This window comes from Falco biarmicus, chromosome 5 (assembly GCF_023638135.1).
Source record: "Falco biarmicus isolate bFalBia1 chromosome 5, bFalBia1.pri, whole genome shotgun sequence".
Classification (NCBI taxonomy): Eukaryota; Metazoa; Chordata; class Aves; order Falconiformes; family Falconidae; genus Falco; species Falco biarmicus.
Window position 1 is genome coordinate 14,462,954 of NC_079292.1, and position 24,976 is coordinate 14,487,929.

Genomic DNA, 24,976 nt, shown 5'->3' on the forward strand with positions numbered 1-24,976 from the left:
CTGCTCTAAGGTTACTGTCAGCGTTTTAGACTTTTTATATTTAGTGCAATAATGCCTAGGGCCTACTTAAGCAAGTAAAACTTGCTTGTGCTTTGAGTTTTAGACAGGTCAGTTTTGATCTTGAGGTCCTATAAGCATGTCAGCACAGGAATGTGTCCAGGCTAACTTTTTTTTTTTACCCCCCTTATGGCAAGAATTAGAAACCTGGACATAATGTGCTACTGTAATTATATGTTTACTGATTCAAGGTGATCATTTTCTACCATCTTGGAGTAAAGCAATTTCTGTTTGATTGTGTATGTTTCCCTTTACATACTCAAGAAACTCAAATGTAACGACTCTTTTCCTTCACATCTTATATGGTGGAGTGGCTGGATATATTTGGTGCATATAATAGCACCAACACTTAGGTAAGGCCTGTGTATTCCAAATCCTTGTCTCTATTTGTGATTTAAATGCAGTGTTATACCAACATGTCCTTTCCTGAATATGTAATGTGAAATACTATGTTATCTTGACCCTGCTTTGTATAAGGTGTTATTAAACTACGCTTGAATTTATGTTTTCTGGAATGTTTCCTTCAAACCTCTGCAGCTTTGGTAGAGGAAAATTGAGTGAATTTCAAGAAAACATCATAAAAATGGGTTGTTACGAAAACATTCAAACAAGTACTATTTCTGTGAAACGTTCCATGCAAATACTTGGCTGGCACATCTAATTAAAAATACTGTTTTGTACAGGGTGAGTCAGGCTTTTTAATTTGAGCAATGAATTGTTTCCAATTCTAGTTCTATTTTGTAGACAGAATTCAGTTATTTTCTAACATAATGTTTGCTTCTCATACCCTAGTGCTGAACTACTGGTTGAAGTATGCAGGTGCAATTAAACTTTTTTTATAACATTCATTGCTTTAAACTAGTTAACGTTTCTGTTGAAGTATGATCAGATTGTTTTGTTCTGGTTCCTATTAGCGAAATAATTACGTGTGGGGGAAAAAATGGGAAGCTAAAGTACGTCTTCCACAATAATACAGCTACTGCAGATATCAGTTACTTAAAAACACCCCAGGCAGAGTCAATTAAAATTAAAAACTGGTATATGTAACTTAGCCCATAGGCCTAGATTATGTTCCTTTTCCCCCACATTATGTGCCTTTTAAGACACGAGCGTTTCAAAAGCCCTTGCATTTATGGGGAGCTAGTTAATAATTCTTTTCACCTTGGTGAAGAACAGTGGTGCTCAGGTGACAGCTGAAGTGTACCCTCTGGTGATGTTCTGACAAGACTTCGGCAGTTTTGCTTTAAAGATCTGTCCAGATAAAACTATTTTTAATCTGTTTACTCAACTGTGACTTACAGCCTAATTTTTGGGAATAAAACACCATGTGACTTCCCATGTCTCTTTGGGTGTATTGCATCTTTCCTAAAGCTGATCTACCAAAGTTGCAGTAAAACCCGGACATGTCTAAAAGCTGACAGCACTTCTATCTCTTAAACCTCTGTCTTGTGTCTTATCTATAGTAATGACCACAAATAGCATTCTGTTTTTCTGGGGAATTTTTCTTTTTGTCTTTTTCAGTGTATGCCGAGAATATTTTCAGAACGGTGGGAAAAGAAAAGCACTTGAAAAAGATGAAAAAAGAGCACTTCTTGCTTCGAACACCACTCCAGCTCCCAAGATTGAAGATCCTTTGCCAAACTTTGGCTTGACAAATCATGAAGCTATAACAGAAGAGTAAGTCTTACTTGTTTTCCAAGCTCCCCCCCCCCCTCCCCGGCTTTGGTAAGACTCTACCTGGACATTTTTTCCCCCATATTAGATCAATCTGATGTATTTTTAATAGTTAAGAAAGGGTATTTTCATGTGAATACGTACATGTTTTGAGAAATACTTACGTTGTAGTATATTTTGATGGATGCCATAAAAAAAACTGGTTGAGAATGACAACTGAGTCATCTTCATTTAAGTGTTAGAGCAATTTCACTTTCGTATGTCATTGGTGTGCAATGCAATTTATATTAAACCTTGAGGTGAAATAAGGGAGATGTTAATTAAGTTAGAATCTAATGGCTGTTCAGCACTGTTGAAAAGTCAATTGCTTATGTAAGTACTAAGTGCGAAATGTAAATATCGGAGTACTTAAAACTTTCTCTTCATAAATAATTGCAGAGAAACTCTTGATTCCAATTATACACTTCAAAAGCAATTTTGAATTATAACCCTTAATTTTAAATGTGCTAGCTTTCTGATGACTGGCTCTGCAGAAGTTGTAGTATCCTTGAGGTATTTTCCTAACAACAGTTTTAATTTTGTTTTTGACCTTCACTCAAGTAAGAATTTTATTTTTGGCATTCAAGAGTAACTTTATTTCAGTTACAGTCCCACCCTCCTATTTTTCCTAAATAACATGGGTCATGTTTGTGGCTATTCCATACACGATGGAAAGAATTCAATATTTTGCAAGTATAATGGAATAATGAATGTCTAAGCATATTATCATCGAATGTTACGCTTATGACTTGTGTCGTATACTTTATAGACCAATTATTACAACTGTCTGCAATATTTTTTCCATTCTGTGAAGAGATTTTTCTCATTATTGTAGCATGTCTTCTATGATCAGTGCTTAAGTTGGATATGGTTTTAGTTAGGAAAGGAACGAGCATGTTAATAATATTATTAGCAGATGTCTATCCGTATGAGCTGGTATCTTTGTGGTTTCTCATGTTTGTAAAGTTGTAAAAGGCATAAAGATCCCAAATGCCAATGTAGGTGAATAGTTACATGCAAAATGAAAACATTTTGTCCCTTGTTGTCCTCTTATGACAAAACAAACCAGATGTTTCCAAAATGAAGGCAGGGGCTTCTCATAAGCTGACTTCCCCCAGGCTCCTCTTTTTAGTGCTCATTTTGCTAAGTCAGCCTCAAACAAACACCTGTTTTTAATAAAAACTGCCAGGCACTTTTGCACAAAGGGCTGATGAGATACTAATACCTTATAACATCCCAATAATGCTGGCAATTGTTAACACATAATTTTAACATTACTATAGATAGCAGTTTATTGGTGGTACTTTGTTTAAATCAATAGGTTTGATGATCGTACACTACTTGTCTTTGTCTTCCAGTGGGAGCCTTGTTATGATAAAGCATTAGTTATCTCTTTGTATGTGCTCTGTCTTCATACTTTATAATAATGGCCATTGTGGAGCTAATTTCACACGAGTTTCTTCTTGTTACCAGTAGTCTGTAGCCTTACCTTTTGTTCTGACTAGTGTGTATACAAAGTAGTTAGTAGAGAAGGTTTTATTATTTTAAAATAATTTTAAAAGTATTTTTTAATATAGTTAATGATGATTTTTTCTCTTCATCCCTAAGACTTAAAAAAAAAATCAGTAAAGACGCACATGGCAAAGGCAAGATTCATAATATTTACCTGAGTAAGCAACAACTGATAGTAAGGGTTTTAGTAGCTGTACAGACCTTAAAGCTACAAGGGACAGCTGTTCTAAGTTACTGCCCAGAGAAATCAAAATTCAGTTTCTTCCTATGTGCTTTATAGAAGAAACTACAGAGTTAATCAGATGAAAATGAATTGTGTATTACACAATGCATACTTTGCTCCTGAAATGCTTTTCCACCATGTCTACATTGGTCAGTTAGTGAAGTCTGAATCTTGGTGAAGTCTTGGTACAAGGGATATGGGGGAACCTATGCGCACACACTTGTTGCAAGCACTGTTGCTCCGTTCTGGTCATGTAACACTACAAGTAAGAGTTGTGAGGTTGTCTATAGGTATGGCTAAGCCTGTGACATTTTGTTGTACTCTGGGAAGTGTAAACACAATAATTTTGTTCTTCCCATAAATAATCCTCTCCCGTAGTATTAAAAACAGGTTGCTCATGTGAGAGCTCTTTCTGAGTTTACTTTTACTGGCAAGCCATAGTAGACTGTACCTTGCCTGGTAAGGAGCAAAGCTAGCTCAGGAATAAAAAGTTCCACAGGTAGTAAAAAGGACTCTGGGAGATGTAGAGAGAAGTAAGAAGCACTCAGCCAGCTCTTACAGGCGATGGCAGGCAATATCATAAGAACCAGAAGTGCAAAGTTTACTGCATCTCAAGGTAGTCACTCAACTACTTTGAACTCATTTCCAGCTGCTCGTGTTGCTCACCTCTTTGCCAGATTAAACTTGGGGAGTTTCACAGAAATAACTAATATGAACAGTCTTGCTTTTTTTTACTTTCATCTATATGAAAAGTAATGTACTGTCCACAGTACTTCCATCCCAGAATGAGTTCTAGCATTACAACTGCACCTGTTGTGAAGCTGGACATCAAAGTGTCTCAGTCTTGCAAGATAAGTGGCTGTTATCTGCTGTTTAACAGCTCCTCCCTTCAATAAATCAGTCCCCTCTTTGTTCTCTTTTTCAGTATTGTTTTCTTTTTTTTTTTCCCATCAAATTAAGCAGTCTTCCTTTTTATCCTTAATGGCAAAAATCACAACTTTTTGGTATGGATTCTTCTCAGCTGCTGGTTTGACTGTCTCTTAAGGTACAACCTATCATTCCTTCTTTCATATGTATCTCAGCAAGCTAGACCTTCCCATTAGATATCTTTACGCATGGATGTTACAAAAGATTTGAGGCATACCAATATTGCCACTCAGAACCAGATATCTAGCTTTGTTCTGCTCTTCTGACAGCAGCATAAGGCTTCTGAATTTTTTTCCCCTCTCATTCTTGATAAATACTAGAGTAACTAAAAACTGTAAACTAGGAGATCAGCGCTTGAAGTGATGAATTTCAGAGATAAAGTGACTTTCCTTATGGTCGTGTAACTGCTCTATTTCTATCTACTTTGAAGAAAAAATGTCACTTACCTGTACAGCACCTAGTTGAATAATAGGTGCGTTTTTAAGGGGGCTGATAAATCAAGCACTGCAGTCCATTTAGTAACGTTCTTGAAAAACAAATGTGGGATATACTTAAAATGCACTCATTTCCCAGGTTATGGTACTCTTCTTTACCAGTTCCTGCTCTCTTAACTATTCACATTTTGGTTTTCTGCCTATACACTAATGCATTAAAGAATGGGATTCCAGGTGTGCTTGCAAGTTACCTACAGTGGCAAAGTACATCTCTTGCATTTAATGCTGCCTTTAACTGAAAATCATTATGAAACATGGTTGAAAGGTGGTTATCAATTAATTCAGAAAGACTAAATTTCTAACAAAGTCACTGGATTGCTGATCGTCATCTAGATTACAGTTATATTCTCACTGAGGAATCTGACTTCAGATTTACAGTGCTGAAAAAGTAAGTATCTGAACTAGTGGTGTTGAGGCTATCCGAATCTGTGATCTGTGTTCCCTGTAAATGTTCAAGTGACCAAATCTAAGTGCTTCTGAAGAGCTTCAAAATGATTTCAAGCATGTAACTAGGATCCTGTTCCTACTGATAACTGGCAGCCTGAGAATTGCTACTAAGTGATTCATTGCACCTGTGTTCTAAAAGGCAGCAAAACCTGACCAACAGCAGGAAGTCAAGGCATAAATGAGCATCTGAATCTCTGCTACTTTTAAGATTTCGAAGTATATTTACATGAACATAGACTACAAGGTTTCTTGGATGTGGCACACCTATCGGAGTGAGTTTGCTCTGTATCAGATGTCTTGGATCTGTTGTCCATTAGTGTAGAAAAGAGTTTCTGTCTTCTGCTCAGCTTGGAATCCAGAGTTACAGCTTTCCAGAAGTGTGCCCTAATGCTGTAGTAGTCTGAAGCAGTATCCCCTTTCACCCAGTCAAACAATGCTGCAGTCAAGAATGCAGGTTTTGTAAGAGAGGAAGTCAGAATAGATCAGTGATTCCCCCCACACCCCTCCAGTCTACTGTAGGTGAAGCGGGTTCTCCTGGAGGTTAGAGGGCTCTGGGTTCTGTTGCTTAATTTTCATCTGTACAAGTATTTCATCAAACACTTTAAATGGAAAGTGTTAAGATCTCTAGAGGCTGTCACTCTTCTACATGGGAAGTTTTCTCTGCACTATAGAGTCGCATTCCCTCTTGTCTTTCCTGTGGTCCCATGTGTCTTCTATTTATTTGCTATTACGATTTAAGTAGAACACAGGCGTACAGAGGCACATACGTTTTTGTGTTTGAATGAGAAATCTGCTATTGGTGTCTCCATTTGCTAGGCAAGGAGACATGCTGGTCTGAAGGAGACATGCTGGCCTTATGTGGAAAAAGATGATACTTTAGCCTATGTCTGTGATTTATGGCCGCTAGGATCCCTCTGTAGTATTCGGATCCCTGTTGTACAGATTACATTGTGATTGGCATCCAAGCTGGAAAAAAACTGTTGCTATCATCTTCATTCTGAAACCTCACTTGGTACTGACTGACTTACAGGGTAGCCTGGTAATGTGTGTGGTTTTAACTTAAAGGTAATTGTTGCACCATTTGCCTTGGTGATGCTGGTGTTTTGACAGAAGTATCCCCTGGGTATCTTCTATTCTGTGTAGAAGCAAAATCCTTAAACTTAGCGTGATTATTCTGCCAAACGCAACAAGAAATACTGTCTTGCTTCTCCAGTATCCTCTCTGTGGTAGATCACTAAGAGTTTAGGAGGAACACATTATTGCTGCTTAAAGATGGGGGTTTTTTTTCCATGGTATTCCTTCCTGCTTTGTTGTTGCTATGAATAGAACCATGGTTTTGTTGGACTCCAGTGATCCTGCAGATCTGTTTCTGAAAGTGTTTGCAGTTATCTGCATCTCTAGGGCTGAATCATTCCCAGAAACACGACAAGTGATATTTTGGAGATGCCAATTGGAATTGGCTGCAGAACTTGAAACAAGAAGCAACATTTGCTTGATGGAAAGTTATTATTCACCTTCCTGTGAAAGCTGCGAGTTTGTGTTTGTCTCTATTAATGGATTTTGGGAATTCTAAGATCTTACAAATCATGATGGAAATTTTTAGATGCGGCCCTAAAAATGATCCAATAGAAGGAGCTCAAACTGTTGCCTAGATTTTCTTTTTTTTTCTACATGGATATACTCATCAAGTTGTGTTTTAAAGAAGAGGCAGATGTAAAATCTATACTAGTGGACTTAAACAACTGTGTTTAACTCAGATTTACTGGTTTGTTGGAATTGCAAAGAAAGAATAAACAGCAGGGGTTTCCAAATTCAGATTGCAAGGAAAATAAAAAAAAATAGACAATGTCTCTGATTGTAGAATGTATTCAGCAGCTGAGTCCTTGATATTAGTGATAAGAGTGCAACATTCAAATTTAATTATTATGAGAGACAACATTTCAAGTTAGACAAACTAAATGCCAGGACAAGGCAAAACCTTTAAATGCTGACAAGATAGCTGACTGCCAGTACTTCTGTACAGGTACGTTGATCTTATCTGATGCTACGTTATCTATACTGGTAACTGCCTCTTGTCATTAAAAAAATGCTTATGGCCACAAACTTGAAGACTGCAAATGCTCCTTTAGGCACCGGTCAAGGACACTATTCTTTAGAAAATAAGAATGCTTTCAGAGGCAAGACTGCAGTTGCTATTCTTAAAAGTTGCAAGGCATCTTTTTTCTTATAATAGAGAAAACATTATCTTTATAAAGGCATTTCAGGGGCCTTTTTTTTTTTTGCAGTTGGTCACAGATGATGTCAGAGCTTCCCAAGAAAAAAGGCAAATCTCATCTGCCAGCCTCTAACATCTTTTTTGCTATATTACAATGGCAGCTTCAACCAGACAGTACAAGAATGTCCTCTCTTTGTTTCTTCAGTCTGCTGTTTCCTTTCTGATCTCCCACTCCTCGTTTTGTTTTGTTTTTTACCTCAGGAAGTTTTGGAATCTAGTTGAGAAGATGATGGGCCAGTTATTCAGTGCAGGGTTAATTTATTTATTGATTCCTTTTCCATGATGTTTTGGAAGGGTATATGTGAATTTCTGCAGCATTCTGGACCTAAATCATTGAAGTGTCCTCAGCAGTCTGTCAATATCTATCAGTCCAAGCCGTAAGTCATGATTTCTCAAGTTAATTCTGCTACACACACACCCCCACCCTTTTTTTTTTTTTAATCATTCACTTTTTGTTGTTCGGTTGCATAGGGAAGTATTTAGCATTAAGGCCACTGTCCTTCTTATCTGTAACTTCACCTTGAATAGTAGGGTCATCACACAGTAACAGATAAGGAGATAGATTTTTGGCTTGCTAAAATGTTCTCCAGAATTCTTATGGGATAAATCTTCATTTTTCAGTACTTCAGAAGTACTCTGATAAGGACTCTTTCCTAAACCAGATGGCTACCTTTGACTATCTCTCATTAAAAAGCTTTTGGATACTCCAAAAGAAAACTGACTGCATGGCATACAATAGACCCCCCCCCCCCCCAAGTAGTTTTGAGGGAATACTTTGTTCATTTAGATGTTTAGAATAATTCCCTACAACTTGAGTGGCCAATTTTATTTAAGTTTGTAGCTGTGTGTGGACTGATCTCTTTCACAGCATCTGTTGAAAACAGAATTGGAGTGAGCTTCCAGCAGTCATCCATTTTTAAAAAAATTAGCTAACATAAAGCAAATAAAATATTTTACATTTTTTTGCAGGGAATAACTAAATGCTTTCATTTTTATATTATTTTTTGTGGTTTACCTTGGAATGCCATTATATGTGTTCTTGTCTTTATTAACCAATTATGGCAGTTGATTTCAGATGCCCATTTAAATGGGACTGACAAGAAGGTAGGTCACAGAGTGTTGCCAGTTTCTCTTTTTAAACTTATGAAATTTTAACTCGGACTTGTGTGTCTTCACCATCGATAAATACCACAAATAGGTAAGTGGGAAACATAAAGCAACAGAGAAAGCCTGTCTAGTGGACACACAAGTTGCCATTCTTACTACAAGTACAAGTTAATAGAATTACAGCTGCTCTGAACGTAACTCTTCTACTTGAGGGTCATCTGCTTTACTGATGAAGCTTGGTTCTTTAGGTATCTCAGCAATTCAAGTAAGGCCTTCACTTTTGTTAGTCACTACTGTGGTGTTCTATCAGAATTCTTTTGCATTCATTATCTGAAATTGTAATTCAGAATATACCTTCAAAAGCATTTGATAAAGCTGAATTCTTGCTGCTTCTTAGGTTGCTCCACTCATTGGGGAAGATCAGATTACTTGATGTTGGTAGCTGCTTTAATCCATTTCTGAAATTTGAAGAATTTCTGACAGTTGGCATAGATATTGTTCCAGCTGTTGAGGTATGTAATTTTGCTGAATTTAATATAAACTTGATTCTCTAATATTTTTGAATGCTTCAAAATGACTGTAAAAAAGAAAGTATGTTAAATACTTAAGTGTGTATTGTAAATATCTGTGCTTTAATAGGAACTGTGATCCTCCTACTATATCCTTTCCCATCAACAGGCTCTAAACTGTAATTGTTCTGTTTTAAAAAAACTGATTTTTTTAAATTAATGCCTTTTATGTTGTTGTGAATCTTAAAATTTGAAAATTTTAGTAGCCATCTTTTCAGATGAGTCCTTGCATCTTAAAGGCATAAGTACAGATTACATAGGGTTATGCTTAGGCATAAACCTCTCAGAAGCTGCGTTTGCTGACAGAAAGAAATGATCAGTGACTGTACTTGGTGAGTTTTTCTGGGGAGTTTTAGTAACCAGAGTTCACTGTAAGGGGGCTTTTCGTTAATTGCTAGAATTATTACTGAACTTCCACAATACTTAAGACAAATTTATAAGCATTTTTGGGGTAAACTGCTTTACTTTCTCGAGTTAGTAAGGGTCTCAAATGTTTTAATTCTGCTGTAATCATATATTCTTTGTCTTCTGCTCTTGACCCAACTTTTGTCAGTCCAGATAGCATTTATCAACCAAGCAAAATGACAAAGTGGCATAAAAATGAAAAGAAACAAAAAGGAATGCATTTCTGACAGAAAAACTTTTGACTGTACGCATCTTGACCACTTCCAGTTTAAAATCAGGCTCTGATTTTAAAGCTTTAAAAATTAAAGATTTAAGGCTCTTAAAATCAGTGGGCTAAGGTTACCCTCTTTAGAACTGGAAAAGTGTATGAGTACAATACAGTTAACTTGAAAGTAATGTCCTCTTACTTGCTGCAGTGTCGTTTACATGCTAAATGTGTGATATTTTGTTGTGGTTACCAGGTTTAGTCCACTAACATCTGATTTATATTTTTGCATATACGCTTAGAGATAATGAAAGAGATTCTTGGAAAAAAGGTCTGAGTCTGATAAATTGCTTTTTAAGGCAATTCAATGTTAGCTTCATCTAAAACATAAAGAAACTTTGAGTGGACTCAGTCTTGCCTAATTTGAAGAATAGGCACCAGTTGCCCAAACATGATTGCCCTCCAGTACTTTTCCACTGATGAGGCTGTAGGACATCTGCATAGGGCTGTTGGCATGATACAGGATGTCAGAGACACATGCCACTGAAGTGGCAGCCTATGGCACTTAAACAGTAATACATGGCAAGTAAATTTTGAGGTAAGATACACAGATCTCCCACTACAGTCAGTGGAGATCTATTAAAAATAGTCAGTGAAGCCTCAGTGTCTGCTCTTTCATGCTGAGGTGAATTGTGTGCTGACCCCATGGGCTGTATTGATTAGCTCTCCAGTGGCTATAAAGGGAGCCTAGGCACCTGAAGGTGCATGAGCTGAACCCAACCATTAATTTGTGGGTATGCATAGTTAATATTTTGGTATCTAGTCGGTTGTGCTGTTTTCGTATTACTATTATTCTCGTGAAAATCAATGTAGATGTACAGTGACCAAAACCATTCTTGGAAGAGTCCCAGAAAGGTTACTCCTGTGGATGTAATGGAGGAATGCATGTGAGTAATCCAGGCCAGACAACAGTAATCAGGTAGTCGCAGTTTCTGTGTGTTAACCAGTTCTTCAGGCTCTCTCCCAGAACAAGAGAATGATAAACTAATTGATTTCTTGTCATCGGACATAATTAGTACTGTAGCCTGATGATAGGAAATGGTAGGAACTCCCCAGAATGCTACTGTACAGACCAACACAGTTACTGTGAAGCCTGTCCCCAGGCTCACCAGCTTCTCTTACTTCGATTCTTCTGGATACTCTGTGTTCAGGGCACCTTGCAACCTAGCTAGCAAGCCTTCTTGGAGTGACATGGAGTACAATTTGTGCACTCAAATGCATCTGCTAGAATAAGCTTAGGCCCACCTCCAAAACAGCACTAATAAGCCCTGATGTATTCAAGATAACTCAATTTTGAACTACATCAGCACTGTAACCTCCTGAATAAATTTATCTTTAGGCCAGCAGTTTTCTGGGCTGATTTAAGATTTCAGAACAACAGCCAGAGGGTTCTTGTGGTAGTTATTGCCATCTTCTGACCTGAAAATTGATCCAATAACTTAGTGGTAGAAGCTGAAAATAGAACTGGTAAAATCTGATTTAGCAGATCTTTGAGTTAAGATACCAAAGTAGTTTTTGAAACACATTGAAGCATAGAGACTTCTTAGGAAGTCAGTTTCTTGAGTAATGTTGAATGGAGGGTTAAATAATTCCTTCCTTAATAAAAATAGATTAATCCACTTTCTGCATATATAAATGCTTTGGATATAGACTAAATAGTTGAATAACGTACTTCAGCTAATTTGAGGATTAAGACAGATACAATTGTGGAAAAACTAGGAGGGGAACTGAAATGTAATAATGTATTCAAAATGTTTAGAATTTCAGTTTCATATAAAGAAAATATAAACTGTAGAGATACGAAAATGGAAATATATTTCCATTAAAAGGTTTTGTGTTTTGAGCAGGAAGGGAACTGCACCAAGAAAAAAAAATAGCATTCCCTTTAGCTAGGCATTGTGCACTCATTTTCAGTGTCTGGGTGTAACATACGCAGAGGGAAACAGGCAGTATTAGAAACTAGGAGGAGGGGGACTGGGATAAGCAGAATACGTCTCTTCTTGACCCAGTGTGGGTTTTTTTGCTATTCCTTCAAATGTTCTGCTTATAACACAGATATTCTAGAGTACAAGTAGCAGTGGTTATTTTCTTGGAGGAGTTTAATTTGTCTACACTGAATTAAAAAAAAGGCAAAACTGAAGGGAGAATGTGCACTTTGGGAAAATCCAAATATGATTTCATACTGCTGCAAAAGTTTCTGAATATGCAACATCTGTTGCATTAGAGTAAATATAGTTTGAGACAAAAAAAAGGGGGGGGGATGGAAGGGTACTGGAATTAAAAAATAGAATATACAAGTAGGATTACGTTTTTAAATATCAGTGGATGCACTGAAGTATGACTGCTGTTTCAGTGTCTAGGGGGACTTTAAGATCAGTTCAAGACTTGTATATCTGGAGTTTAGTAGCAGTCTCCAGTCGAGTAGCATTTTTGTCCTAAAACTTTCTGCAGAGTTCAGATTCCACTTGAAAAATAAGTCATAAACCAGTCATAAACAACATAGAAATAGTGTTAAGGACAATTTAAGGACTAAAGTATTTTACCAGTATACAGAAATACTTGTGGTCTGTATTGTTTTTTTAATTGTGTATGTTTAACCTTTAACTTTTTAAGTCTTGTTTCTACATAAAGTTAGCCTGTTACCCTGAACAATTATTCTTCAAAGCACTTCTTTTAAAACTTATTAGAGGAAATAATGAAATTACTACTGGTAATTTCCTGTTCTAAGTATTACAAGAAAGCAGAATATAGCCCTGCAGGTATAATAGTTGCAATTAAAATTTCTTTATTATAGCCACATAACGTAAGTATTTATCTGGATTTTTAGCATATTGGAGGCCAAGATTAATGCTACTAGAAAATAAATCGCACATTTTTTTGAACATTGGCTACTTTTTCTAATTTAATGCATACTCTTGGGAGAGAATGTGATTTTATATAAACAAATAACATTCTCTTCTACTTGAAAACAATTGTGCACATCAGTTGCTTTATGAATAGCTTTACAATAGTGTTCTAGAGATCTTTTTTGAATATTATTTTGTAAGTCACGATATAAATACTTCTGTGGTATGAAAACGCAACAGATCTAACAGGTGGACCTTTCAGATGTGCTCCATAAAATGTTTTGTCTGCTTTCATATTCACTTACCTGTTCAGAGTGTCTGTCGTTCACTGCATGTTCTCTAGGCATTAATAACAAGTTTTGTTGCTATCGTGCCAAAACCTTGTATCTTAATACCTTTGCTATGAAGAAGTCAGATTTGGATGAATATAAAGTGTCAAAACGTAAATGTAGTGAATAGCATACTGTGGTTTTGGGGTTTTTTTAATGCTCAGTAATTAAGGGCATTAAGAACTTCTGTATGTTGTATTGTGGTGTCATTTCCCATCTTTGGCAGCTTGAGTACACAAATGATCAACAGGTGAACTTAACAACCCTCACCTTACTTTGATAATTGCCAAAATGTGTACCACTTTGCATTTACAGTAAATTACATGGACCTGCCTCACTGCTGCGAAACAGCGTACTGTAACTTTCTAATGTATATTGCCTTGCCATAGCTTCTTTGTTTCTGTATCAGTAAAGAATGACGCTTTTTTCCCCAAGTGATCAGATGACTAAGTTTCTTGGATTCTTTTCAAAGAACTGCTGTAAATACTGAGGTATCAAATATAGTTTCTCATTACTAATTTCAGGTTTATAAAAGGCTTCCAGCATCTGGAGAAACAAAAGCAATGTAGGCTTACCTGAGTTCTTAAATCATTTATGAGATAGTTCATTTGATACTTTAGGAAAATTATTTTTTTAAATTAATATTTCTCAGCAATTAAATCACTAGTAAATTACTGCACATCTAAAATTTTGCTTTGCAACTCTAAAAGCTAGCAATGCATTAAATTGTTTGATGTGATATCAAGAGGAATGTTCAGAAGGCTTGATATTTCCTCAAGAGAATGGAGAGGGTGTCATTGATTTTTTTCTGTGGATTTGGATTGTTTGCTCTTTAACCTTGATGTTTGTTTTTTCTGTTTTTTTATTCCACCAGAGTGTATACAAATGTGACTTCCTAAATCTTCAAATTCAGCAGCCTCTCCAACTGGCACAAGATGCTATAGATGCTTTTCTTAAGCAACTGAAAAATCCCATTGATTCTCTACCTGGAGAACTGTTCCATGTCGTTGTTTTCTCACTCCTCCTTTCTTACTTTCCATCCCCCTATCAACGATGGATATGCTGCAAGAAGGCACATGAACTTCTCGTATTAAATGGCTTATTGCTTGTAATAACTCCTGATTCATCTCATCAGAATCGCCGGGCTATGATGATGAAAAGCTGGAAAATTGCCATAGAGTCTTTGGGTTTTAAACGCTTCAAGTATTCCAAGTTTTCTCACATGCATCTGATGGCATTTAGGAAAACCTCCCTGCAAACAACAAGTGACTTAGTTAGCAGGAACTACCCAGGAATGTTGTATATCCCACAGGATTTCAACAGTATAGAGGATGAGGAGTATTCCAACACTTCCTGCTATGTTCGATCTGATACAGAAGATGAACAGCTAGCTTATGGTTTTATGGAGCTACCTGATGCTCCTTATGACTCGGACTCTGGAGAAAGCCAGTCTAGTTCAATTCCTTTCTATGAGCTAGAAGATCCTATATTGCTTCTAAGTTAATGTAGTTGTTGAAATGCCCTTTCAGTCAAACCTCTTGCTTAACTAATTTTGCTATACTAACATGGGCTCAACACACAAAAACGGTTTGCATAAAGAAAATGCAAAGGTTTACAGAGTTTGCTATTTTTTTCTACTTTGAATTTTAAAATTTATTCTTGTATGAAAGTGAAAGAAATACAAGTTTTATGCAAATGACTCGCGTCATAGCATAAATTACTGTTACTTTCTTTAGATTTGTATCACTAATTTTTTCCAGAAAGGTACCATTCTTTTCTTTAGTGCTGTGAAGTGTGAATTCTATTTAATTTGTTAAATGTTGTTTCGATATTTTAACTCGGTGTGGTTGAGCTTAAGGCACTGGAGTTGGTGGGCTTCTGAGAAGTATTTGTAGAAAGAAATATTGTGCACTTTAATTCAATGTGCAGAAAGGTTAAGACACTTGGTTACACGTGTCCCTTCTTAATTAGGGAAAAAAACTTTTCTTCCAAAATCTATTTCACTCTGGGCTGGAGAAACTATAATTCTTGCACATTTGATTTTATGTTTATTGCAGCCCTCTTGAGATAACACCAAATCAAGATAACACCAAAACACAGGAATTTATTAATCCATAGTTATACATATTATGTAATTTCACTGCATAAATAGCAGTTAGACATGAAATTTCTGAAGAGGTTATCCCCCCCAGAGGAGTATGGTACGTCTAGACAATTATGTTTCACTTCAAAGCTGGAACATGATTTTGCAATTTTGTGAGTGTACAAGCACTAACATATATCAGTATTTCTCCGATGATGGTGTTCTGTATTCTCTTCAAACCATGTTTTTTGGGGGACAGGGTAGGTTTTGTCATGTTTTAAAGTAAATTATTTATGCATTTTAAAATCAACTTTTTTCTTTATTTGCCCTTATTTGTAGACCTCCCAAGTTATAAGGTAACTACAGATCAATTTTGTGAAAACAAACACAATTACACAAGTTTTTCAAAGATACACTTATTTGCACAAAGCCACATATTCAGTGAATTGGACCCAAAAATCTTCTGCTTAGTTAAGTAAAAACTCCATAGCTGTCTGAAAACTGGTCTGTGCTGTAAGAACAGGGAACAGAAGTTTTTTACATCTGAGTTTTCAAATTTGTGTAATAAATTTGTGAGTTTTTGCTGGAAAAAACATATCTGTTCTATAGTAAAAACAGAGGATTCACTATTACTTTAGCTTAGATTTCCCTCCATTTAAAAATAATGGTCAGAATCTTCAGGTTTGAATGTTAGGCTGTTAAATCTGTAAGTGCCTAATAACAAATGATTTGAACTAGGTGCCACATCATGGTTTTAAGACTGACTTCAGCAAAATGGTAGAAAATACTAATAATGTACTTTCACAACTAGTTGTGATGATACACACCTTATACCATATTAACTTACCATGTTGTACTTATAATACAGACGTTGCCAGATAAACTGAAATTGTAGTGTGGATTTTACGGTGGTTGCTACAAAAAGGAAACTACTCCTTTCACTGAAGTTTTGCACTGACAAGTGTCACAGTTTGACCTATGTGTTTTTCTTTTACACTGTTTCCTACACAGAGTCATACCACATTGGTCCATCTTACACTCAAACATGATCTGGACTGCAATGCTTTATTCTTTAACATAAGCTTTTTGTGTTTCCCTTCTTAAATTTAAAGGGTCCCTTTGTACCTGATTCAAATTTGTTATTCAATCTGAATGATATATATAAACCAAATAATTATATTCTGATGTGTTAAGAAAAAAGTTTAGATACAGAAGTATCGGGGTTGATTTTTTTGAGAATACCTCTCTAATGAAATATATAATGGTTTCAAAATTGGCTTTAAGTCAATATTTGCATCCAGTGCTTTCCCACTTCACTTTCACTAAAATGTTTGTCATTCACAGCCTTTCTTCTTCCCAGTTAACCACTGACTCCAGCAGTGCTCATGTTAAAGCTAAAATACTGGTGCTATAAATTCAGCTGTTTATGGAAACAATCTGTGCATACTTCAAAATGTACCTAACACTTGAACTGATACTCTTTTTAACAACAAGTTATGGACCAGCTGAAGTGTATGTTGGCATTGTTTAATTGTAAACCGGTTTGTGATTCATACAAAAAAGCAATTTAGACCAAGATTTATCCGCCCCCAAAATAGTCTATAATATTAACATTTAAATTTAAGCCTTTTTGGCAGGTTGGTGACACCATTGTATTTGTGGTTTAGGGACCTGAGATTCATAACAGCTTGGTTTTCTTGCTGCTCCTTTTAAATAGCTGAAGGGGGGGTGTTTTGTTGTTGGTATTTTTGTTTTGGTTTTGGTTTTTTTTTTGCTTTTTGTTGTTTTTTTAATTTGTTTTTTGGTGGGTTTTTTTTTTTACAAGGGACAGTAGATTGTGGTGGAGGAGGAAAGTGGGATTTGCATAAATACACCTCCCTGAACAATAAAGTGGTGATATCAGGAGTTGTTGGATATTTGGCTTTAGTGCAAGAATGTTTCTAGGTTATGAAATATTTGAAAATATGACTGTGCAAGAGATCTCTTGTTCTTAAGGTGCTGGAGGGGAAAAGGAAAAAATGTGTATTTGCATTTCTGTTGTCTTTATGTCACTACTTTTTGTGAACAAAGCACATTTATTAAAAAACACAAAAAACTGAAAACCTCTTTAAAATTTGTTTCTTTGGGGTGGAGATACCCTTTTTTCTTCCTGTGCAATTTGTTTATGCTGAAATCCAGTGAAACCCATGCATAATTATTTTCCTTATTGTCAAGAAAGTATTTGCACTGGGTTTATTTTATAAACTACTGAATTATAGTGGAGATATTAGATTTGGTACTTCCATTTCAGCTTCTACATCGTGGTTGTGGCCTTTGCTTTACAGAAGGGGTTTTAGAGTTCCTCCACTTGATCCTGTATCATGTTTCTAGGATGCAATTACTTTCTATTGCAGTTCCCATCTTTTTCTCTAGATGTTCTTAATTTTTCCTCTATTCCCCTGAAATGTCTTTGCAGCGCTCATTGAATGTTGACCCTTTGAGGTGATTGTATTTTTCTCCGTAATGGTTTTGAGTATTGGAGGTGTTGGGGAAAGGCTGGCAATGGGAAAAGACACCACACCGCACCCCCCAAAAAAAAAAAAAAAAAAAGCAAGGTGCCTACTCTGATCCAGATTCTACAAAAATTAGATTTTAGCAGAACTGATGTGTGTGTCTAGCACTGCAGAGCCTAGCTGGTATATTCTGGTCTCTTACTTGACAGTGAAGACCAGAAGATGTGATTTCACAGCTGGATCTCAGTATTGCTTCCTGCAGAATCTGCCCTTTTCAGCTTAAGGGAGACTTGCTTTAAAAGTATGATCACTCTAAGTCTTTAATTTTATCTCTATGAATCAGCAGCAGGTTTTCTCCTTTTTCCTCATTTTCTTGATTTTCCTTGATTCATTGTTTTGTAACTGTAGAATAGTAAAAGATAGTTTTAGAAGGGTTGCATTTCACAGACTTGCACAGGAACTCAGTTGTTTGGAGGGTTTGGGTTTGTTGGTTTTTTTTTTTACTTTTTAAGTAAAAAGTTCTACAAATAGTTGCTTGTAGAGTATTCCTAAATCACAGTTGAACAGATGTAGTACCAACTAAGCATTGTCTATGATGCTGGTAAAGCATCTGAAGCAGGTAACATTTACTAACCAACTGAGATTTCTACTGTTCTGCTTGTTCAAGGGAAACCTCTAGGCTTTTTAACCAGTGTTAACTTTTAGGCCAGTTTTATTTAATATTTGGAGAGCGGTACGGATTTGGAGACTACGGAGGTTCCTTGTGAATCAGTTGTCTGAATAACTGAGGCAGAAAAGACAGGCTGTCAGTTTAGATGTTTGAGTGTCCAGCTCGGGAGTTTAGATGTTTGAGTGTCCAGCTGCCACCCATCAGCACCAGTGCTTCTTGATGCGGGGGGCGAAGGGGCTGGATGTGATGCAGGCACAAAGGATATAAATCTGTGGCAGGCCCAGCCCTCTGGCAGTTCAAGGCAGTGCCCCTTAAGCTGTCACTCACACAGGCTCCCCTGGTTTTGCCTGAGCCATGGAGCCATTATGATCCAGAAGCTTCCTGCTCTTGCCCACCTGCCTGCAAGGGCCAGTAGCAAGCATGCATTCCCAAGGCCGAGTGCTGTGCCACAGCGGTGGCCGAGGCGGTGTGCCTGAGGGGGGTGAATGCTTTGGTTGGGGAAGGCCCGGAGCCGAGCCCCCCGCCGCCCCCCCCCCCCCCCCCCCCCCCCCCCCCCCGAAGGCACTCCTGGCCCGCCATGGGGGAGGCCTTACAGGGGTGCTGACTCAAACACAGCTTCCCTCTTCTGTCCCCTAAGCACCAGTTCAGTGCGTATAGTTTTGTCTTGTTTTCTACTTCTTCCAGCTGATTAACTTGGCATTTTTGGGGGGTGTGGAGGGAAGAACGTGCTTTCGCGCTTCCCTTGCATCCACGTGCTCATGAGAGCAGGGCAGCCGTGAGGCTGGGGGGTGCGGACGGGGCCGCCCACGGTCACAGCCCCGCTCTGCCCCACCGACGCAGGCACCGTTCCGCTGAGGGCCTCGTCGCCCGGGGCCGCCTCGGGCCCAGCCTGCCCGCCGCGATCAGCTGGGCTCCGGCAGCGCCCGGGCGGCCGCGGCGGCGTTTGAGCCTTGGCGCCGCCCGTAGCCGGGACGCCTCACGGAGCCTCAACATGGCGGCGGCGCTGCGCGGGGGGTGGGAAGTTCCCGGGACGCCTGTTGAGGTGAGTGCGGGCCGGGAGCGCGGCGGGGGCCGGCGGCACCGAAGGGCTGGGGCCGGGCTCGCCCCGGCGCCGTGTGCGTGGAGCAGGGCCCCGTCGCTGCGGGGCCGAGGGGAGGCGGGCGGCCTGGCGGGCAGCCCCTGGGGGACGGGGCCTCCCCGGGCCGGGCCGGGCCCAGGCGGCCTCCCGGGGCGGCAGCTGGCGGTGAGCGGCGTTGCCCCGCAGGCACCCCGCGGAGCCCGCAGCCGTCGGTAGGCTCCCCTGGCCGGGCCAGTCCGGCAGCTGGTGCTTGGGCCGGGCGCTCCCCGCATGTCCCGCACCAGGAATCCGTAATGCGGGCTGGGCGTGCACGTCCGAAGACTAACGAAGACGTTCACCTGAAGTTTAAGGCTGCTGTATTAATGTGGTAGCTAAGTACGACGTTATGGTTTTAAAAAGGCGTCACGCAGTTGTGTTTTGGTTGGTTTTTTTTAAAAAAAACCATGCACTAAACTGGAAGAATAAAGCTGAAAGAAAGTAAGTCCAGCATTTTAGATAGGCCTCACCTGGACTTCAGGTCAACTGTAGTCAAACTACTGAACCATCTTCGGGTTTTGGTTCTTTTTTTTATATTTTCTTAGACAAATTAAGATGAAAACTACTTTGGGAATGATGTTCCTTTACATGTAGGAAAGCTCTTGGATGGTTTAGTCTCTAAATCTCTACTTGGACTCCAGGTTTTGCTTAAAATTGCGTTTGCAAAAGTCAACAAATGTTTAAAAGTGGGTGTACACATTCTGTGTTTTGGATCTAAATGTGATTCGCTCAGGTATGTAACTCAGATGTTGAAGCCTGAAACTTTTAAGGCAGTTGGTTTTAAAACCAAACACAACACTTCCCTGCCTTGGAACAGTCTTTGCTTCAACAGTCAGTCTTAACAGAAATGAGTTACAAATAGCTATGTTTTAAAGAATAAATCAGATAATTGAAATCTCCCATTAAAATTGTCTGAATTGTTGTGTTAAATTGTGTTAAATTTATTTGGTAATAACTGCATGATGGGATGCATTAATCATTAAAATGCTCCTTTTTCTCTTTTCACCAAAAAGTTGACCATGTGTTTTGAACAGAAAAATACTAATGATTAATAGCGTGGTTTAGTAGTACGCCTTTTTGATAATTGCCTAGAAGGCGTAGCCAGGAAGAGGGTGTTGCATTCACGTCCAAGCTGTTATTTTGCAAATATTTGGTACTTAAGCAGACTTTGTGTCTTTCCACTAGGAGCAGGCACATTCCCCCACCCCGGTACCTGGCACAGCACGTGGGGCAGCAGCAGTGGAGCTTCGCTTTCACATTTCTCATGATGTGATCACAGCAAAACTCCGCTTGGCACAAGCTGAGCTAGTCAGAGTAGTTTTCTGTCAGAGCGGCTGCTTGCCTGCGAGGTAGCTTGCTAGTGTAATGATACCACCAGAAAATAATGTAGCAACTGTAGCAAAATAGTAAGCCAGGGGTTAGGTGGGAGCTTCCACCCTTTGCGCGTGAGCTAAACTGCTGACTTCCATGAGTCTGTTGTCCAGATGAATGTTTATAGTATTAGCTTCTTGACTTGGAGGGATTCCAGAAAGGAATCAAGATAACAGAATGGCATGGCAGATGTGCTTTGGCATAGCAGTAGTTACACGTCAGTGCTGTGGGTTGGAAGGGGAGATGGGGAAGTCGTTCCTTTATATTCATGGTTTGGAGGAGAGAGAACTGCGGGCAGGGAGGGGGCATGTGTAGGAGTTGAACTGAAAAGCTCAAGTTGTCCATAAAGCAAATGTTGATCGTAGTACAAGAAACAGCCTTGCTGACAGTGCTATGATACCAGATATATTGTGACCTGGAAAAGGCTAGCTAACTTTGGGTTGTTATCTATATAAAGTAGAAACAAATGAAAGGTTGAGAAAACTGTAAATATGTTACCAACTAATGAGAGAAATATTACACGATCTTAAGCATTCAGGCAACTCAGAATTAAGTTTATTAGTATAAAACACTAGCAATAATAAGTAATATGAAAATGCACAGTTAAAATGAAAACTTTTAACTCTCAATGGCATGCAGTAACCATTTGCTTTAACTGTATGGTATGTATTCTATTTCAATTAAACAGATTTTTAATACATAGTTTTTGCAAGTAACATCTGCAGTGTTGTTAGGAGTTTAACATAATTTGGAAATATGTTACCAAACTTAAGTAATTTAAACAATAGGATTTCTTAAGCCTGTTTTATCTCTACACCAATTATTCAAGCTGGATTTATGCTGGGTGTCAGTCTTCAAGTCAGCCAAAGCATATGGGTAAATCAGTCAGTTTGTCTTCTGTTGTTCTCTGGTTTAAAAAATGAGAATTTAAAAATCAAGGGAAAATGGAAGTTAAGTTCTGATTTTCAGTCAAGGTGTCCTTTATAAATAAATAAGTAAAAATAAATAAATAGTATAAATAAAAGCAGTAAGCTATAACCTATCTTTGAGTGTTCTTGACACATTAATTGCTCTGTCATACCATTAACTCTCCAGAAGTCTCTGTAAGATGGGCAATTAGGTAATTACTTAAAAAACTATAGTGGCTACGAATAAGTGTTCCTACATGCTGCCCATAACCTGTACAATTAGATTTACAAATAAACTTTTCATTAATTACTTCAGAAGCAAAACTTATGCTTAAATATAAATACTATACAGGGTTTTGCTAAGTTTTAACTAAGGGAATTTGGACAACTGGAGCTCTGGAGCTCTTTGTAATGTATGACACTTAAGAAAAATAGAGACAAAAAAAATGATGCTGATTTTCTTGTTTCTGTACTTTCTTGTGATCTACCAGTTGTTTTCTGCCTTATTTTTTCTGGTGGTATGGACTCAGCTTTATTCCTTCAGTGACTCCTGCACCAAAAATCAGAAGTATGTGTGGCTCTTTTTGCAAAAGCCTGTTCTCTGAGTAATTCTTATTAATTTGTCACAACATGTTTTACGTACAGAGCAGGGTTGTGACTTCAAAAGTACTAACCTTTTTTGCCTTTAATTAGAAAGCTCTGAACTGTGCCTCTGACAAATTTGTGGTAAGTACAAAAGTGTATAAATACAGTGCAATTAAGATTTTCACAGAAATAGAATTTCCTCAATAACTTTTTTTCCTAATTATAGCAGTTACTAGTATTGTTTATGTGTAAGCCCCGTATGATTAACCACCAATAGGATGACAGTGGTCCTCATGTTTCAAGACTGAGTTCAGACCGGGAAGAAACTTTTCCTGTAAAATAGTAATGATCTCCAGTGAAATCTGCCTAGCCACATTTTCATACAAAATTCCCCTAAAAATACTACTGTCTGTTCCTATACTATATTAAAAAGAAAAGCATGTCAGTTAAATGGATCCGAGTAGGAGATGCTTATGTTCTAAATATAATAGTTATCCCCATCATTTTGTTTGGGTTTTTTGGTGGGAGAAAAAAAAGTGGCTTGGAGGGGTGAAAATGAAGTCTTTGGTTAAGAAAAGTTTCTGAAAATATTGCCAGATCTATTGATACATCTGTGTGTCCACTCCCCTTTTGTGAAATGGAGATGATAATATCCTTTTTGATTATCTACTGTGGGTTTAGCTCATTAACTGATTATGAAGTTCTTTTTGTGAATCCTGTGGCTACTTGACTACTAAAAAGAAGCCTTGCAAAACGTACTGAAAAGGTATGTTATAAAGTGAGAACTTACCAAAGGTAATGGTGAAGTAAAACAATGTTTTAAATCAATATTAAATTATTTTAGAAGACAATGGATATCATAGCAATATTTTGGATACCCATAGATGTCTAATATAGATACCTAATGGATGAGTTTTGTGGAAAAACTGCACAGGCCAGGTTTGGTTTACCTTTTCCTTTCATTCAGATTATGAAATAAGATTGATGCAGAACCAGTCTTATATTGGATTTAATAATAACCCCAATTTGAATGACCTTTAACAACACACTTACTTGGTCATTATTATGTGTTTTTTAATTTATGTGTTCAACTCCTTGGTGAGAAAGGTTGTGTCATGTTTATGCTGTATGTGATTAAAAGGAATTATTTGCTGCTAAAACCTTCTTAATTCTTCTTCCAGGATTTCAGGGATTGCGGACTGCTGTTGCTGAAATGATACTACAGAAGGTGGCGATTGCCTTGTCTTTGTTGGATGAAACCCAAATATTTACTTTCAGCCGAGTGGGTAAAACCCCCTAACTGCAGTTTACATGTGTAGGTCACTGCGTTACTGTGTTAGTCATTGTCTCTATGCAGCAATGACAAGGCTAGAAGAAGCGAACAGAGAAGTGAACATGCACTCATCGGTCAGATACCTTGGCTATCTTGCCAGGATCAACCTGCTGGTTGCCATTTGCATGGGCCTTTATGTCAGATGGGAAAAAACTGCAGATGCATTGATTTTGGTAATATTTATTCTGGGACTCTTTGTTCTTGGAATTGCCAGCATACTGTACTACTATTTTTCAATGGAAACAGCAAGCCTGAGTCTTTCCAATCTTTGGTTTGGTTTTTTGCTTGGCCTTCTCTGTTTTCTTAATAATTCTGCCTTCAAAACGGATGTGAAAGAAGAAGCCACTAAATATTTACTCCTCTCCGCCATTGTTTTAAGGATATTATGTGCTTTGGTTGAGAGGATTTGTGGTTGTATCCATCATCGACCAACTCTGCTGACAACAGTTGAGTTTTTGGAACTAGTTGGATTTGCAATTGCCAGCACAACTATGCTGGTTGAAAAATCTGTGAGTATTATTCTGTTGGTCATGGCTTTGGCCATGTTGATTATTGACTTACGTATGAAGTCTTTTTTGGCAATTCCAAATTTGGCAATTTTTGGAGCCATTGCATCCTTACTCTTTTTTCCATCACTGCAAATCCCCACAAACCCTTTTGCCTTGGCATGTTTCTTCAGCTGCCTGATTTCCGATCCCCTTCTCGATGTTTACTTCAGTGGACTTTCAGTTACTGAACGATGGAAGCCCTACTTGTATCGTGGTAAAATTTGCAGAAGGCTTTCTGTCATCTCAATTGGAGTCATTGAACTAATCTTTTTCATTCTTGCAGCCTTTAAACTGCGTGATTTGGATCTCTGGTATTTTGTGATACCTGGTTTTTCTATTTTTGGAATTTTTTGGATGATCTGTCATGTGATTTTTTTCATAACTCTTTGGGGCTTTCACACAAAACTAAATGACTGTCACAAGGTGTACTATACCCACCGTGCAGAAAACAACAGCCTTGACAGAGTTATGGCATCTAAAGGAATGCGTCATTTTTGTTTAATTTCGGAACAGCTAGTATTTTTCAGCCTTGTCGCGACCGCTGTTTTGGGGGCCGTTTCTTGGCAGGTAAATAACAGTCTGTTTATATTGATATCCCTCTTGAGAATGCTCCAGAGAACTCCTGGCTCCTTAAAACTTCTGTGACGTTTGATGGTGTGCTGTGGCTCAGCAATTCAGAGTTGGAACCCTTGGTTTCACCAGC

The 24,976-nt window shown here is 38.1% G+C and overlaps 2 protein-coding genes across 5 annotated transcripts in view; both read left to right on the forward strand.

The window, feature by feature from the left end:
• The window catches only part of BMT2 (base methyltransferase of 25S rRNA 2 homolog), a 36,129-nt gene extending 18,775 nt beyond the window's left edge, over positions 1-17,354 (forward strand). The window contains exons 3-5 of the mRNA XM_056340392.1: positions 1,579-1,734; positions 9,153-9,267; positions 14,044-17,354. Coding sequence (XP_056196367.1) covers positions 1,579-1,734; positions 9,153-9,267; positions 14,044-14,673 — 901 coding nt within the window. The 3' untranslated portion in view covers positions 14,674-17,354. The remainder of the gene's footprint in view (positions 1-1,578; positions 1,735-9,152; positions 9,268-14,043) is intronic.
• Positions 17,355-19,066: 1,712 nt separating this feature from the next.
• Positions 19,067-24,976, forward strand: part of TMEM168 (transmembrane protein 168) — a 28,491-nt gene continuing 22,581 nt past the window's right edge. Inside the window, exons 1-2 of one of the 4 annotated variants that reach the window (XM_056339757.1) lie at positions 19,067-19,456; positions 23,574-24,840. In XM_056339757.1, coding sequence (XP_056195732.1) covers positions 23,704-24,840 — 1,137 coding nt within the window. In that variant the 5' untranslated portion in view covers positions 19,067-19,456; positions 23,574-23,703. The other 3 variants (XM_056339756.1, XM_056339758.1, XM_056339759.1) reach the window with 3 other exon arrangements.